At 34.9% G+C, this 16,664-nt stretch overlaps 1 protein-coding gene across 2 annotated transcripts in view; it reads left to right on the top strand.

The window, feature by feature from the left end:
- Positions 1–16,664, top strand: part of LOC150108851 (helicase ARIP4) — a 619,923-nt gene that overhangs the window by 216,247 nt on the left and 387,012 nt on the right. For both annotated transcript variants that reach the window (XM_090403746.1, XM_090403737.1), the window contains one exon: positions 6,381–6,495. In XM_090403746.1, coding sequence (XP_090259872.1) covers positions 6,381–6,495 — 115 coding nt within the window. The remainder of the gene's footprint in view (positions 1–6,380; positions 6,496–16,664) is intronic.

Genomic DNA, 16,664 nt, shown 5'->3' with positions numbered 1-16,664 from the left:
TCCAATAAAGAGAATAAAGATTAATGTTATGTAATCCATTTTGTAAAATGTTGTTGTTAAAATGGATGGTAACTGTAGTTTGTTATAATTTATTGCTAACTTTGGCACTGTTATGTAAAGGTGTCAAAGACAAGCACATGGACTTGAAAATATTATTATTATTATTAGACATCTCCAGGGAGTCCAAAGACTCATCGAGGAGGGTACCTGCTCTACAGCTCTGTCTCCGCCACTCAATCCACCAACTGACCGTAACTACACCAACACCATCTACCGCCAACTGCCACCACTAGTATTTCCAATGACAATCACAAACATCCATGCCCATGGCGGGATTCGAACCCGCAGCCTTTTGGCTGGAGAGTGAATACGCTAACCACACGGCCAGCCTGGCTGGCAGTATACATAGTTCAAGTACTGTACTGTATTTTGGGCAATACCAGGGAGTTTGAAGCTGGTGCATGCATGCATGCACAGAGAAAAGAGAGAGAGAGAGAGAGAGAGAGAGTGTGCAGAGGAAGAAACATTGCTAAGTAACACATAGTTATGAAGCAGCTATAGTTGAAGGGAGAAAAAGTTATAAGGACGTATTTGGATGCCTTGTGGATTTATCTGAAAGTGGTTATTTCTATCAGTTGGTGTGCACCCACCAGAGGATAATCTGGAAGAAGGCCTTGAATATTTGTTTTCTTATGGCTAGGCAGTGTGGGGTTACAAGTAGCCATTTTTCGGAGACCAATGGAGTTATCTGAAGATATTCATTTCTTTCAAATGGTGTATGACCACCAGGAGATAATTTAGAAGAAGGCCTTGAATATAGTTTTTGTTGTAAGAATAACAGTAGCTCAAGTTTACAGAAAACAAGTTCCAACATGAAATATGTCTACTGTTTATTTATTACTGTATTTACTTGAATACACCCTCTGTCCAAAAAGAAACTGATCTTTTACCGAAAATAGAAGAAACTAGTGGCGCAACCTGTTGTATCTTTTTGTTGTTGAAAGCGGCAACCTTCATCAGTGTTATGTCAACTGATTACGACATTTGTTTCATTAGAAGCCGAGTGTTTGACAAACGGTCGGAAAATGAGTTTCAAACAGAGAGCTGTGATTAACTTTTGTGTTAAACTTGGTAAAAGTTTTACCGAAATGCATCAAATTCTTCAAAAAGCATACGGTGATGAATGCTTATCCTGTACTCTCAAGTTTATGAGTGGTTTAAGTGATTTCAAAGTGGTTGTAAGACTCTTTAGGACGTTGAAAAGCCGAGCCTTGCAAAAACTGGACAATGAAGTTAACATCCAAAAAGTTCATGATTTCATCAAAGAAAACCCGTATTTATTCACGAGATTGATTGAAGATGAATTGGGGATTCCAAAATCAACTGTGCACAACATTTTGACTGAGTGTTTGGGCCTTCGTAAATTGAATTTGCAATTTGTTCCCCACAAGTTGACCGACGACCAAAAAATGTATCGAATTGAACACTGCAAGGACCCTCATTAAAACCGCTTGTAAGGACTTAAACTTCCTTGAAATGATCATTACTGATGACAAAACATGGTGTTTTGAGTATGACCCTGAAACAGAGTGCTGAGTGGAGACAACCAGAAGAGGGGGCATCTGAAAAAAATTCTCTTGGAGAAGTCAAAAGTAAAGACAGTGCTGATTTGTTTCTACGATTCCAAGGGCATTATCCACAAAGAATTCGTTCCCCCTGGCCAAACGGTGAGTTTTATCTAGAAGTTTTGAAGTGATTGATAGCAAGAATTCGTTACGTACGGCATGAATATCGTGATGCAGGCAGCTGGTCACTTTTGCACGATAATGCACCATCTCATCGTTCGAACATTGTGAGACAGTTTTTGAGCAAAAACCAAGTTTGTGTGTTGGATCACTTGCCGTATTCACCTGATTTAGCATTCTGTGACTTCTTTCTCTTCCCCTGACTTCATTTGCCGATGAAAGGAAAACGATACGACACCATTAAAAACGTTCAAGCGGCAATAACCATGAACCTCAACAGTATCCCAAAAACCGATATAAAAAACTCATTTAACTAATTAATTGACTGTGCCAAATGCTATATCGAAGCTAAGAAAGAGTATATTGATTGAAATAAATGATTGGAATAATTATAATTGGCTTGTGTTTTATTTTCTATCTAAAGCTCGTTTCTTTTTGGATAGAAAGTGTATAACTCGCCCTCGCCTATACCTCGCACCCCTGATTTTATTTTACGAAAAAATAAATTAAAAAGTTTCGCATATAGTTCTCTCATGAAAAAAATTTAAAACTTTAAGATATAGATAGTGAATGTTGTTATGGCAGTTTCAGATATTTTGGAATTCGGTTGAAGAGAATCAGCATTTCAACTAAACAATCATCAGCATTCCTTTGTCGTTGATTCGTGCAATCTTTTGTTAATACCATACCAATCATGTGCATTGAGATGGAAGCTGCCAATTGAGGAAATGTGAGAGTGAGGACATCGAATTCTTCTTGATCTTTGATGCATGGGGTGGATTAAGATTAAGAGACCATCATTAGAATTGTTGTACAACTGGATTTTGAGAGCTTGGAACATGATTTTGCCAGAAAAAATTTTTTTAATAATTACAGAAGCATTGTTGCTAAAAGATTCAAATTTATCGCATAAATAAAATTGATAATTAACATTTAAATGCATTCATTTTATAAATAATGTAAACCGTTATAAATTATAATAATGAATACTGAGGATGTAATTATAAACGTCAATTTAATTTTTTCTTGAAAAACTTCAGTTTCAGAAAATCCCTGCTTATATCTTGCACCATGATTTTTTAACTTTAATTTTAGGGGAAAAAGTGCGAGTTATATTCGAGTAAAAACGGTATAACCCTGTGTTTGCTTCCTTTCAATGGATTGAATGAAAGACAGCTCATTTTATCTCTAACAGAAAGTTGTGTGTTTCTTCTAAACAGTGTTTTTGTGATAGTGTGTGTGTATTACAGAATACTGAAGGCAAGACAAAAACTGTTATTCATTTTAAGGCTAGGAACTGAATACATGGAATGAAGATTATGTTTAGAGAATTGTAGGGTAAACAGTTTACTCTATGTATCTCTTCTTGTTTAACTTTCTGGAGTAAGGTAAATATTCCTGAGCATAATTTGTACTCAGTATATATAGAGGCAGGATGTGTTCCTTAATGAGTGTTAACTTTGGTCCAGAGTGAGATGATTCCTTATTGTAACTGTTTGTATTAAAATGCAATAGACGTCCAATTCTAGAGATGATTATGAAAGGAGATGTGTTTTTTCTTTTTATTTTTTAACTGACTGTAGTAAAAAAAGTATAGTTGTTTAATCCTATAGATTTTTGGGAAAAAAGTGCGAGTTATGTTCGAATAAAAATGGCATAACTCTGTGTTTGCTTCCTTTCGTATTAGTAAATATTAGTAAAGGAATTTGTTTTCTTTGTTGTTGGATTTTTTTTTAATTCATGAATTTAAACTTCAAATGAATTAGTATGAGAGAGAAAGTGTTTTTTCTTACAATTTTCTTTATTATTATTATTATCATTACGTTACACCTCCAGGGAGTCCAAAGACTCATCGAGGGAGGGTACCTCCTCTACAACTCTCCGTCTCCACAACTCAATCCACCAACTACAGTGAACCACATCATTTACACCAACGCCATTAACTGCCCACCACCACTAGTATTTTCACAGACAATCACAAACATCCATTCCATCGGTGGGATTCAAACCTGCAGCCTTTTGGCTGGAGATTGGATACGCTAACCACTCGGCCAACCAAGCTGGCATGTAAATTCTTTAAGTAAATAATTATGTTTGGATATTTATTTAATTAAACATTGTTTCTTTTGTATTATAATTTCTCATTCTATTTTAGAGATAAAGATAAGTGAATATATTATATATGAGTTTATATTATATTATATATATTATATTTTTGATTCCTTTGATCTCATCTTCTTTATACTCTCTTTTACCTTGCGGTGTCGAGGGTTTATTAATCATCAGACCTCAAACCATTCACAGGATAAGGTGGTCAGCCCTACGCCCCGGTGTATCCTATGTCCTGTACTATTATTGTATTATATTCTTTGATTCCTAATATACAGTAAAAGGAATAAAAAATGATAAAGGTGACATTAAAAATGAAGACGTACCAAGCAGTGACAGAACCATACTAGAAAAATTTCAAGAGGAATGCTATTATGATACTCTTGTGTTCTCTTTATTATTTTGAAAAACAGTTTATATACTTGTGACATATATTCTTACTGGCTCAAGTTTATAAACTGTTTATAAAAATAATAAATAGAATCACCAGATTATTAGATGAAGCTCATTGTAATGAACAAGCTGGATTCAGAAAGGGAGTTAGCACAATTGACTATCTGCTGACATTGAAATCTACCAAGAGAAAAATGCAGAGAATACAACCTACCATTATACTAGTTTTATAGTTTCTTTTGGTTCACTTGAAAAAACAAGCAGTCCTATATAACAATGAAGAAACCTGGGTAATCCAAAATAATATACAGCTAATAAACAAAATATATGAACTCTGCAGCCCATTTCAAATAAATATAGGAGTACACCAAGGAGATGCTATCGACCCAAACTATTCACTGGAGTATTAGAATATGCCCTGAGTGAACTAGATTGGAGGGACAAAGGAATTAATATATAAATGGTAAAAAACTGAATTATTTACGATGTGCTGATGATATTGTAGCAATAGCAAACAACAAAAGAGAACTAGAAGAAATGATGAATGAATAAAATGCAGTTTTATTATACATAAACGCTGAAAAACTAAAATGACAAATATCGAAGGAAACCGGATAACAGGAAAATAAATAACAATAGACAATAACAAAATAGAGCAAGTACAAGAATATCTATTGAAAGAACATTCACATTAGGAAAAAGAAGCATAATGAAGAAATAAAAAGAATCAAATAGGCTGGATGGCCTTTAGCAGAAGCTAAACCATTTATGACATATAGATCAGAGACATGACCAATGACCAAACAGACTGAACAGAATGAAGAAAATCTGGTGTAGAATGGAGAGAGAGCCATGCTAAACATCAGACTGCAAGACAAAAAAAAAATGAAGATATAAGTAAAGAAACAAAGCATGGCATGTTACATGGAAAGAGATTTTAAAATTAAAATGGAGATTGGCAGGGCATATTGCATGGACGAATATCAATGTATAGACAAAGATATTCACTCAGTGGAATTCATATGAATGAAGATGAATGCCTGGAAACCAGAGAGAAGATGGAAGGATGACCTAGTGGAGATGGCTAGGGAATATTGGCATCAGGAAGCCTTCAATAGAAAAAAGATGGAAACTTGGGGACCTGTAGCCAAAAATGCTTATAAAATGGGCTTAGAAAAAAATCAAGAAGAATTTTTTTTTTCTCCAGTAATTCTGCTGTATTTCTCAGTGGAATGCTAGTAAAATATAAAACTATATCCAAGTGATTATATGGTCAATGGGCAAGAAAATCTTACTGAAAATCTTGTTAAAATGTAATTTAAAATTTTTGTTGTAATAATGCTGATTTTATAAGAAGTTACAATTATGATGTTATGTCTTTGGAACAAATGACATGGCCCGTACTTAACAGGATTTTAATGACACCTATATTTTGAGAAGGATGATTTGTCTCTAATATTTGAGCATTTGGATGAGTTAGCCATATAGAGTTGGAAGGTTTTTTTTCCTCACTACCAAAGAACACATACAAGAAAAATAACAGACTATGTAGGTAGGTAGGTAGGGTAAACATACTATCTCAACAGTCTATATTTTTTTATTGTTTCTGTGTGTGTGTTCTTTTGTAGTGAGAAAAAAAATGGCATTACTATTTTATTTCCCTTTGATCATTTAATCATTAGATCATTTGAATATGGTTTTGCTTTTTTACTAATATTCCACTGAGCAATACATTAGAATTACTGAAGAAAGATTGTCCTCCTAATATTGTCAAATTATTTGATTTTGCTATAAAGCAGTCTTCTTTGGCTCTAGGATGTACAAAGGAGGAGAACATGAATTTAGATGTTGCATAATGTAAATATGTGATTCTCGAGTACATTTTCTTGAATCAGTTTTTGTAGACTTTGTATCCTTTCAAATTGTTATGCTCTTCATGAAATGTTCAAGAAAAGTTTATAGTTCCACTTGTCTATTAATTTTATTTAGCAACGCAATAATTGTCATATATTTTATCATGTATTATTTCAGTTATATTTTACTAATACATCATGAAGACTGTAAACATACATTATTATAATCATAAAGCAGAATTTGCACATTTCTGAATCATTATTTTTTGCTTTCCTTCAGATATCTATATGGCCATTGTTAATCCTGGACCAGATCTAGTCATTTGTGATGAAGGACATAGAATTAAAAACTGTCATGCTAGCACATCTGTGGCATTAAAGAGTATTCGGTCAAGGTAAGGTGATATGTTGTTTTTAATTAATCTTTCTAAATACTTATTAGTTATGTAATTTATCACATCATGTCTGAGCATAGTTGTGCTGAGGTCAGTGCTTTCCACACATCATGATGTTTCCATGCAGTATTTTTAGTGGTGAAAATTCCAAAGATGAACTATGCTTATTCAGAAAAATTCTGCCATTTTTGTCTGATTACTGGAGGTTCACAATAAAATTATTGACATTTATTTTTCAGATTATTATAATATTTGTTATTTTGAAGTTATTATCACTCCCCACACACATATCAAAAATAACATAAATTGTACTCAGAATCCCATTTTATAAGAAAAAATAAATAAAATTTAGTGTGAAATTTTCATAAAAATCCACTCTCGTATTTTCATATGACAGTGGATTTTCTTATGAAATATGATTTACAGTGCACCCTTCAAATAGCTGCACCTTCATTTACTAAACCTTGAATAGCTTAATGTATCTTCTGACTTCTGTTACTGTGCCTTCAGTCCAATCCAGTGGCAGCCTATACAAAATTTAAAAAAAAAAAAAAAATATTTTTTTTTTCCTAATCAGTAACTAATTTATTAATAAATAAATCTATACAAAATAAAAAAAAAACTTATTTTTATTTTGTATAGATTTATTTATTAGTAAATTAGACTGATTAGGAAAAAAATAATTTTTTTTTTTTAAAATTTTGTATAGGCAGCACCCCCACTTAAAATTTCACCGGCCGCTACCTGGTCCAATCCTTCTATCTCAATAGGAAATTGAGGATTATAGTAATTTGGTTTTATAAAATTTCATAAGAATAGGTTAAGATGAAAGCAAAGCCCTCTTTTATCATCATCAAAGTCTTCTATGATGATAAAAGTTCTTCACTAATTTCTGGTAGATAGAATGGTAATATATAATATTCCTTGCTGTAATTGTAACCTGTTGACCATTTGCCATAAAACACACATGCTATAGTCCTAAACTATAATTGTATCTAAATCCTTCACTAACAAAGGACCCATATCATCACACACTCAGATTACATTCATATAAATAACAAACTATACTTATCTCCACTCTGTGGTATCTCTGCATCTGTTTCAGTCTATCTTCTATTTCATTAGGACAATTCTTTGTTTCCCTCAATCTACCCCGGATTAACTTCTTCATAGTAATTACCAGCCTAGATATCGGGCGCATGCTTCTGCTGACTTTTTTTTACGGCATGGTCTGCCATTACTTTCCGGGAATCTAGGACAGGGTTACCCGCGGTAACATCGTCCTAGCATAGAGGTATCGTTCGGCCATCCCCGAACCAGCACCAGGATAAACCTTCACTACTCGAGGAAATCCGAGAACTCCACATGACGAAAAAAACCAAGAGAGTGCGTCGGGGGGTTCCTAACCCTTTTATATGTTCACCCTATCGGAAAAACAAAAACAAAACTTCACTGTACATCCGGCACCTCAATTTCTTGTCACATGACCTCACGACGTCCGTTCTCTCCTGCTTGTTTACCCCACGTGCCAAGCACACGACCACTTGGGGCAACAGACTACTTCTTCCCCGAACTTCAAGCTCATTTTTTATTTTTATTTTTTCTTTTACAAGTTAATCTTACATTGAATTTAATATCAACACGAAACCGTAACTCTCTTAATTTACACTTTATCTCTGGCAACTATGCTTTATACATATTTATCTAAATTCCCTTTTTTTTTTATTATAAAATCCTCCTTGAGCTGATTAATTATCTCTTTCTTCTTAAATTAATGTATTCAATATTTTCTAAATTTCACAACGATACCTACTTAGAAACAAGCATGTTTACTTAATTATTTTCCAGGGTTTTTACTTCTTTGCTCGTTATACCATGATAAGTGGAAATTTAACATTCTTAACTTATCAGGGTATAACAGTAGAAAGTATTCACCATACAGTTTGGAGCAGGATACAAATGTGTATTGTGTTGAAGAGAAACATCATTATGAAAGTTTTTGAAAAGAATCAATGTTAAACCAATACTGGAATATATAAATGTTACTGGTCAGAAGGACAGGAATTTGAAAATAGGGTTTTTGCCTTTCCAGCTAGCTTGCCGCGTAGCAGAACGAGCAGTTGGAACTCACTTTATTGACCAATCTTTCTCAGTTCCTCAATGTATTCAAAGAACGCTATTACATCATCCGATTCTTCTCCAGAAAATTGAGGGAATAGCGAAGGCTATTCCCTCAATTAGAGAAGGCTCTTAACTGCTGATGCCAACATCTCACGCTAAGCTCCGTCAGAAATCTATCGAACATCTTTAGGAATGGGCTCACTATCCAACATCGCACGTCTGTCTCGACCAGAAAAGATCAAAATCCCAGGAGTAAAAAAATCCCTGAAAACCGGTACGCATCGCCTTTTATTCCTACTTCCTGCACCCTCTTTTTCCTTCTATTTTTTCACATGCCACCTCTTGATATTGTCTCCTGGTTGATCCCTTACTCACCTTCTGCTCTAGGAGTACTCTCTGAAAAGCAAACTAAAGTTATCTTCCACGTATGCCACTGCTTTGGGCCCTATGCCTTTGGACTACTGTTTACAACTTACTCAGTGACTTTCTGTATACAAAATTGTCTTAATGAAAGCTATATTTACACACAAATTCTCTGCTTAACAATTTTGAACAGACAACATTAAATCATAATAATTTACATGAAGGAAACATATATTCTTACTCACACTTAGTAATTTTTTTTTTTTCTGCCGGAGTGCAAGTTTCTCCTACAGCTTTTACATTAAACTTGTTAAATCCTGAATAGTTTCCTTTTTCCAAATTCTTCATTCAGGATCTAACACCGTGTTTAACGATTTTTGGAAAGGACCTGACTGGAAATGTTCAATTGTTTGCTGAGGCAGGCCAATCAGGACTACTACTGATATCCAGCACTTGCAGAATGATTTGAATAGTCTGGAAATGTGGGCAAATGACAATGGCTGTCATTTCGGTGTAAGGTTATGCATTTTGATGTGATGAGATTTCCAAAGGCAATTGTATGGGTGGGAATATGTTACAAGAAAATTTTGTGTATTGTTGAAAGGGTGATTGGCAGTAATTTTTAATATTAATATTTTAATATTTGCTGCCAATATTTTTAATAATATTGGCAGCAAAAATATTACTGCCAATCACCTGATTGGCAGTAATATTTTTCTTCTCTATCTCCCTTTTTAAAAACTATAACAAGGATAGCATTATTCTAACTCTTTGGTATTCTCTTTGGTCTTAAGCAGAATATATAACTTTTACTTATCAGTCATTTTACTCAGCACTACCTCTTTCAAAACTTGTATTGGTGTCTCATCTTCAGTTTGTGCCTTTCCTTTTCCCATGCTTTTTGCCACAGTTTGCTCATATTTTACAATACTGTTATGGCGGAATTAGATAATGGGAATCGGTACACTGTGATACTGATGGACTTTGCTAAGGCATTTGATAGGATACCACATGAAAGGCTGTTGCATAAACTGGAAAATATTTCATTGGAATGTAAACTGTTGACTTGGGTAAGTGGGTAGCTGATTATTAGGTTATTAGAAAGTGGTATATCGTGGGTATGAATCTATCAGATTTAAGGTGACCAGTGGTGTTCCCCAGGCATTGGACCATTATCATTCAATCTATACATTAATGATATTGGAAAGGACCTGACTGGAAATGTTCAATTGTTTGCTGAGGCAGGCCAATCAGGACTACTACTGATATCCAGCACTTGCAGAATGATTTGAATAGTCTGGAAATGTGGGCAAATGACAGTGGCTGTCATTTCGGTGTAAGGTTATGCATTTTGATGTGATGAGATTTCCAAAGGCAATTGTATGGGTGGGAATATGTTACAAGAAATTGATGAGGCCAGGGATCTTAGAGTTATGGTGGATAGGAAACTGAAATTCAAAGGTCACATTATAAATACAACTGAGAAGATAATTGTGGTGTTTAACAATCATTCTTTACAAGTCCTTCATATGATTGCATCTGGGCTACTTTGTGCAGATTTGATCTCATGGATTCGGAGGGAATGAAGAAGCTGTGGAAAGGTGCGAAAAAGAGAAACAAAAATATTGGGATTATGGAATGTAGATTATAAAGACAGATTGAGAGTATGTGGACTGCAGACACTGGTAAACAGGAGAAAGGGTGGCGATGTGATAGAGATCTGTAATCTTCTGAAAGGATGTTATAGGTTATCAACTGATGAAAATTTTCATTATATCAAAGGTGGAAAGAGGACAAGCGGGCATCCCTGGAAGTTAAGTTTATTTGCGGTTAAAAAAAGAATGAGAGCAATGTTCTCTCTAATTTTTGCCAAATTTTGTGCACAAGTTTCTGTGCTAATGTAATATTTTTCATATTAATGTTGCAATTTTTCATTTAGCAATTTAGTGTCTACTGTACTGTCTAGACCAGGGGTCGATAGAAAAATCTAAGACATTATTGTATGGGTAATATTTAATTCGGTTAACTTGGATTACCTCCATCCTGAATGACAACGCAATTAAGAGTGAATCGTAGGAACAGTGAGATGAATTCCCACTCAATGAGATGAATGAGTTGAGCAGGGCTGGTAGTAATACCAGTGATATTAATACCAGTAGTTTATTAATATTAATATCACTAGTAATACCAGTGATATTACTAGTGATAGTAATAGTAGTAGTAGTAATAGTAATATAATAATATATACTATATTATACATACAGTAAACACTGTAACTATAAAATAAACAATCTAAAAACTCACATAAGCGTCTTTTTCGCTTGTCCTATTATAATTATGTAATAGTAAAATAGAGGGGGTCGATAAAATGTCAAGAAACTCTTGAAGGGGTCGATGGTCAAAGAAGTTTGGCGACCCCTGGTCTAGACAATAGACACTAAACAAATATGCCTTTGCGACTTGCTAATGTCGATGTCAGTTTGCCCACATAGTGCATGCTGAAAGTAACTAATTAGAGCGTATTAAGTTGGAATTGGTTAGAGTAATATTGAAGTGAAGACTTTGGAGAAATTACACACGTAATTTGTTTTTATAGTATATGTACACAGCTTAGAGGGAACGCTTAATTTGAAAATTTCTTGGGCATTATTTGGCAGTTTAATCCAAGCTTTATTCATATTAGTATTATCAAACATTTCTTTCATCTTTTTTTTGGAAGAACTCTTATTTTTTCCAGATTTGGTAAAGTAATAGTCTTTTACTTTTAATCACTTTGTCTTTCCAATCTTTTGTTGATAACAGCTTTTGATCTCACTAATCTATGGTCATTATCTGTGAAACATTTATTGTATGTGTCTTGGACAGTTTAATTTCTATTAATTAACTTATTATTTTTATTTTTTTAAGAAGGTATTCATTATGTAGTTTCCTCTGTTTTCAGCAAATTCTATCAGTCTTTCTCCATTTCATTCCCAGGGCCAAACCATTTCTAATTGCTGCCAGATGTGCATTGCTTTCACCTACATTAGCATTATTCTCCCATAAAAAATGTAAAGAATTTCATTTCTGTTTGGTAATTGGTATGGGATTGCATAAAATGCATCTCTTTCTTCCTCTGTGTGGTATGAGATTGGTGCATAAACTTGAATAATCCTGTAACATCTATTTATTCTAAGGTAGAATTCTGCAATCGTGTTTGTGATATATTTTGTTACCTGTATTTGATCTTTTATGGGGTGGTTCATTAGGAAGCTAATTCTTCCCTGAGATCTTTGATTAACTGTAGAGTAGGTGTCCATTCTTTAGATCTGTACCATGTTGATCAACTCTGCAGATTTCACTCAATCCAGTGATGTACCATTTATCTCTTTTGCTTCTAGTAATAACTGTTTTCTATACTATGCTACTATCAGTAGTGTAAGGTGCCAGTGGTAGCATAACTATGGGTACTAGCATATCTCTCAGGTTTGCTCACATGACAACCTCTTTGAGACACAATGTGAAGTTATATTCTATTGGGGAGTGGGATCTGGATTTATTTGTAAATAAAAATTTACTAGTGAGATGAGGGAGAAAATATTTTATAAATTTTATATAAAATTTTTTTTTTACTCCTAGGGTTGCAGGATGATTTCATCCTGCAACAATCCTGTAAACCAGGGGTTCCCAACCCTATGCCTGTGGGCACCATGGTGCCCGTCGACCAATTTGTGTGTGCCCACTGCTGTTCAACCGTGTGCCGTATAGTTTGAAATAATCACGCAACAATTCATGGCATGCTATATGACTCATGCGTTAATGACACATAATCAGTATTAAACGCATACAATGTAAAGTAGACGCGCATTCGAAGTTGTTCATTCCAGTTTAAGAACTGGAATATCATCATATTCTCCTAATTATGAAGAACTGGCCAATGAAATGCTATGCCAAAGATCACACTAACTTACATATATATATTTAAATTTTTATATAATGTAATCTTTTAAGTAATAAAACATTTGATTATAATGTAAACTTTGTATGTATTCATTTAACAAACGAATTCAAAAAATTGCTTGAAGAAATAGATGATGCCCGTCGCCCTATCGGTATTTTAGAATGTGCTCTATGAAACAAAAAGGTTGGGAACCCCTGCTGTAAACCAACCATAAGAAGAAGACATGCAATTTCTACACAAAATATATGCACATAGGACTAAGCTCTCCCTTAAATTGCATTTATGAGGGAAAATATGGGGTCACTTAAGGGTCAAAGCTACATACTTGAGAAGAGACCTCCACATAACCTTCAAGGAATGCAGAGAACTGATTAGGACTCTGAAACATTACCCTGTAATATCTATCAATCAACTGTCCTCATTAATTCGGTATCAATTGGATATCTACTGATGGTACATCCCATTACTATACCCACTGGATACCGAATGAATGAGTATGGGCTGACAATTGAGACTTAGCTGACCAAATTGTGTAGGAATACATTCCATATTGGCTTACACCAGAAACAAACTTGATGGTACAGTGTGATGGTGACGATGGGCCAACCTTGGGCAGATCACTGCTTTAAGGATCTTTAAATACTGTTATTGTTTTCTGAGTCTATCATAATCACATGCCTTATAGTTCCACATATTCTTTTTTTTTATTCAGAGCTCTCACACGATTTGTCACATTCCAAGTTAAAACTGTAGGATCATTCTCTCACTCCACTTGAAGCCAAAACATTAGGAGATACGAGGGTGTACTGAAAAGTTGTGATAATCACCATGAAGAAATTGAGGGAGAACCATGTAAGTTGCACATTATTCTACATATTCTCCACGAAGTGTTATACACTTGTTACAATGCTGCTGCATCATTTACAATCCTCTGAGAAAAAAGTCTTTTCCTTATTGCACAAACCAGTTCTTAGCTCCGGATATGACTTTATCATCTGTGGTAAATTTTATTCCTTTCAAGTGTTTTTTTTAAATTTGGGAATAGGAAATAGTCAGATGGGGCCATGTCTGGTAAATAGGGTGGGTGAGGCAGACAATGAAAGCCCAAGTTTTGTATTGTCTGTTGGGTTTCATGAGCAGTATGAGCAGGTGCATTACCCTGCAAAAGGAACATGCCTCTGCTTAGTTTCCTGTGGCATTTTTTCTTCAGTTCCTTCAGAACTGTTGACAAAAACTGATGCTGTAACAGTTTCAGCTTTTTTTTGAGATACTTGGTAAGGATTACACGAGACATATCCTAAAGACAGTGGCAAGAATCCTCCATGCTGACTTTTGGGTTTGGAACTTCTTTGGCCATAGAGAACCTTTTTCTCCACTCCATTGACTGTGATTTGGTCTCTGGATCATAGTGATGAAGTCATGTTTCATCATCAGTCAATACAAGCCAAAAAATTTGCACCTCATTTCTCAAAATCAAAAATCCTTTGAAATTGACAGCACACGGCCTCTCTTTTAGTGTGCATTCAAACATTTGAGGACCCACTTCACTGAGAGCTTCTGCATGTTCAGATGTTGGTGGATAATGACCCCAACACATTTCCTGGATATCCCCAGAGTCTTTACAATGTTTTGGCTGGTATTCATCAAAGATCATGGTATGCACTGCATCGATGTTTTCAGGTGTGATCGCTGTGGAAGGTCTTCATGACCTGGAAGCATCTGTTGTCTCCGGATTCCCAGTTTTAAACTTGGCCACCCATCTGGCAACTGTTGGATATGCTGGGGGTACAGTTTCCTAAAGTCTCACACAAAGTTTGGTGAATCTCAATTGTGGACTTTTCTTGCAGCACAAAAGAACTTGATGATGGTCCACACCTCTTTGTCTTCAAATTTCTTCAAATTTGAATTGAATGATACTGTTTCTTCCCAAATCTTGGATTTCTCATCCTCATAATCTTAGGTGCTTCAGTCATAATTCAGAACAGCATGTTGACTTCGAAGCTGTTATCCTTGTTTCATGCAAAGAAATGAGTGGAACATCAAGATTAGTTTGATGAAAATGAGATGGAATTCCAGATGCTGATCTATAAGAAATTGAAAGCTTTCCATGCCTGCAGAATGATCCTATAAGCTCTTCAAAGAAAAAAGCATACTGAGAAATCAGAGTAAACTTATAAAGAAAAATGCAACTTAAAATGCTATAATAAGCAAAGAACCGATCAACTCTCCTCAGCAATGCTGTCTCAGTTATGCTCACTGGAGTGAACATTTTATAAAGATCCATTTGGAACACAACTATTACCAGTGAATTTCTCAATTCCCACAAGCTAATTGGTGATGACCTCTCCTTTGGCTGAACTTGGATATGTTTAGTCATCTTGACTGGATTAATGATGTACTTAAATCCAGTCAAGCTGCTGGTTCTGGTGGCATCCCAGATGAGATAAGGAAGAAATGCATCAGCTTAATTGTAACCATCTTCTAAAAAATATATTATGGGTAGTTATGAAACATCTCTCTGTTATTTATTGCTAGGAAGATTTCTATTTGCATTCTTGCTAACTGGCTGCTTCCTATTAAACAGAATTACAGTGTAGTGTAGATCCATCCTATGGAACAGTTGACTTGATCTTCAAGAAAAATGTTGTGAAGAAAATTTTCCACTTTTCTTAACCTTTATTGATCTAACCAGAGTTCTCAGCTTTGTCATCCTGGAAGCTCTTTGTTTTGAGACTTCTACATAGCATCATGTTAACAACTGCTATCAGCATTTACCTTTCAGGAGACCCATTCATTGTAAAAACAGGTGTGTAGCAATGCTGTGTCTTAGCACCCCATGTTCATTACTGTCCTTGCTGCAATCTCATTGAGTTAAAAAAAAAAAATACACTTCTCTGTTGGAATAACTTATAGATTGGAGGAGAAACTTTTTAATTTTAATCACCTCAAAACAAAAAACCAAAATGTCACTTGTAGACCTGTATGCTAACAATGTCATTTTATCTCATTCTGAAACTAAACCTCAGAGTCCTTGTTGACATTTTCAAACGAGCCAATGAATAGATTGGTCTGATTCAATATCAGAAAGATATCGCTGCTTCACCAACCTACACCCATTGATTCACTGCAAGTACCTGTCATTCAAGTGCATGCAAAAATCCTGATATATGAACCCTTCCCATATTTCAACTGTTATCTCTCAGTAAATATTGACATTAATGATGAAATTCAGTGTTGTTTGAAATGAGCTATGCAGCTTTTGGATAATTGAGAGAGTCTTTGATGACTGCTCTATCTACGCTGAAAGTAAGCTCTTCGTTATGAGACTATTGTCCTTCCAATTTGATGTTTGAACATGGACGAAGTACTACAAGAAACTGGAAATTATTGCCACTGCTTTCTCTAAAGAATTCCTCAAAATTTAGTGGAAAGTTGGGACCATAACAGTTTGATTGAATCTAATCTTATGAATATTTGTTGTTGAAAAATACCTTGACGAGCAGAGACAAGCAAGTTATTGTACCTCTGTACCGAGCCTTGATAAGACCTCATCTCAACTACTGTGCCCAGATTTGGTCACCTCGGTTCCTTCTTGATGGGGAGGAGGTGGAGAGGATCCAGAGGCGAGTGACTAAGATGATAACAGGTCTATGGAATGAATCATATGAGAACAGGTTGAAGATTTGTGGGTTGCAGAAACTAGTTGATAGGCAGAGGAGGGGAGATATGATTGAGACATTCAAAT

Source organism: Typopeltis vanoorti, chromosome 2, assembly GCF_054136105.1.
Source record: "Typopeltis vanoorti isolate ZY-2024b chromosome 2, IOZ_Tvanoo_1.0, whole genome shotgun sequence".
NCBI lineage: Eukaryota > Metazoa > Arthropoda > Arachnida > Uropygi > Thelyphonidae > Typopeltis > Typopeltis vanoorti.
Note: the sequence above shows the minus strand (reverse complement) of the source record. Positions and strands in the feature narration are given on the sequence as shown.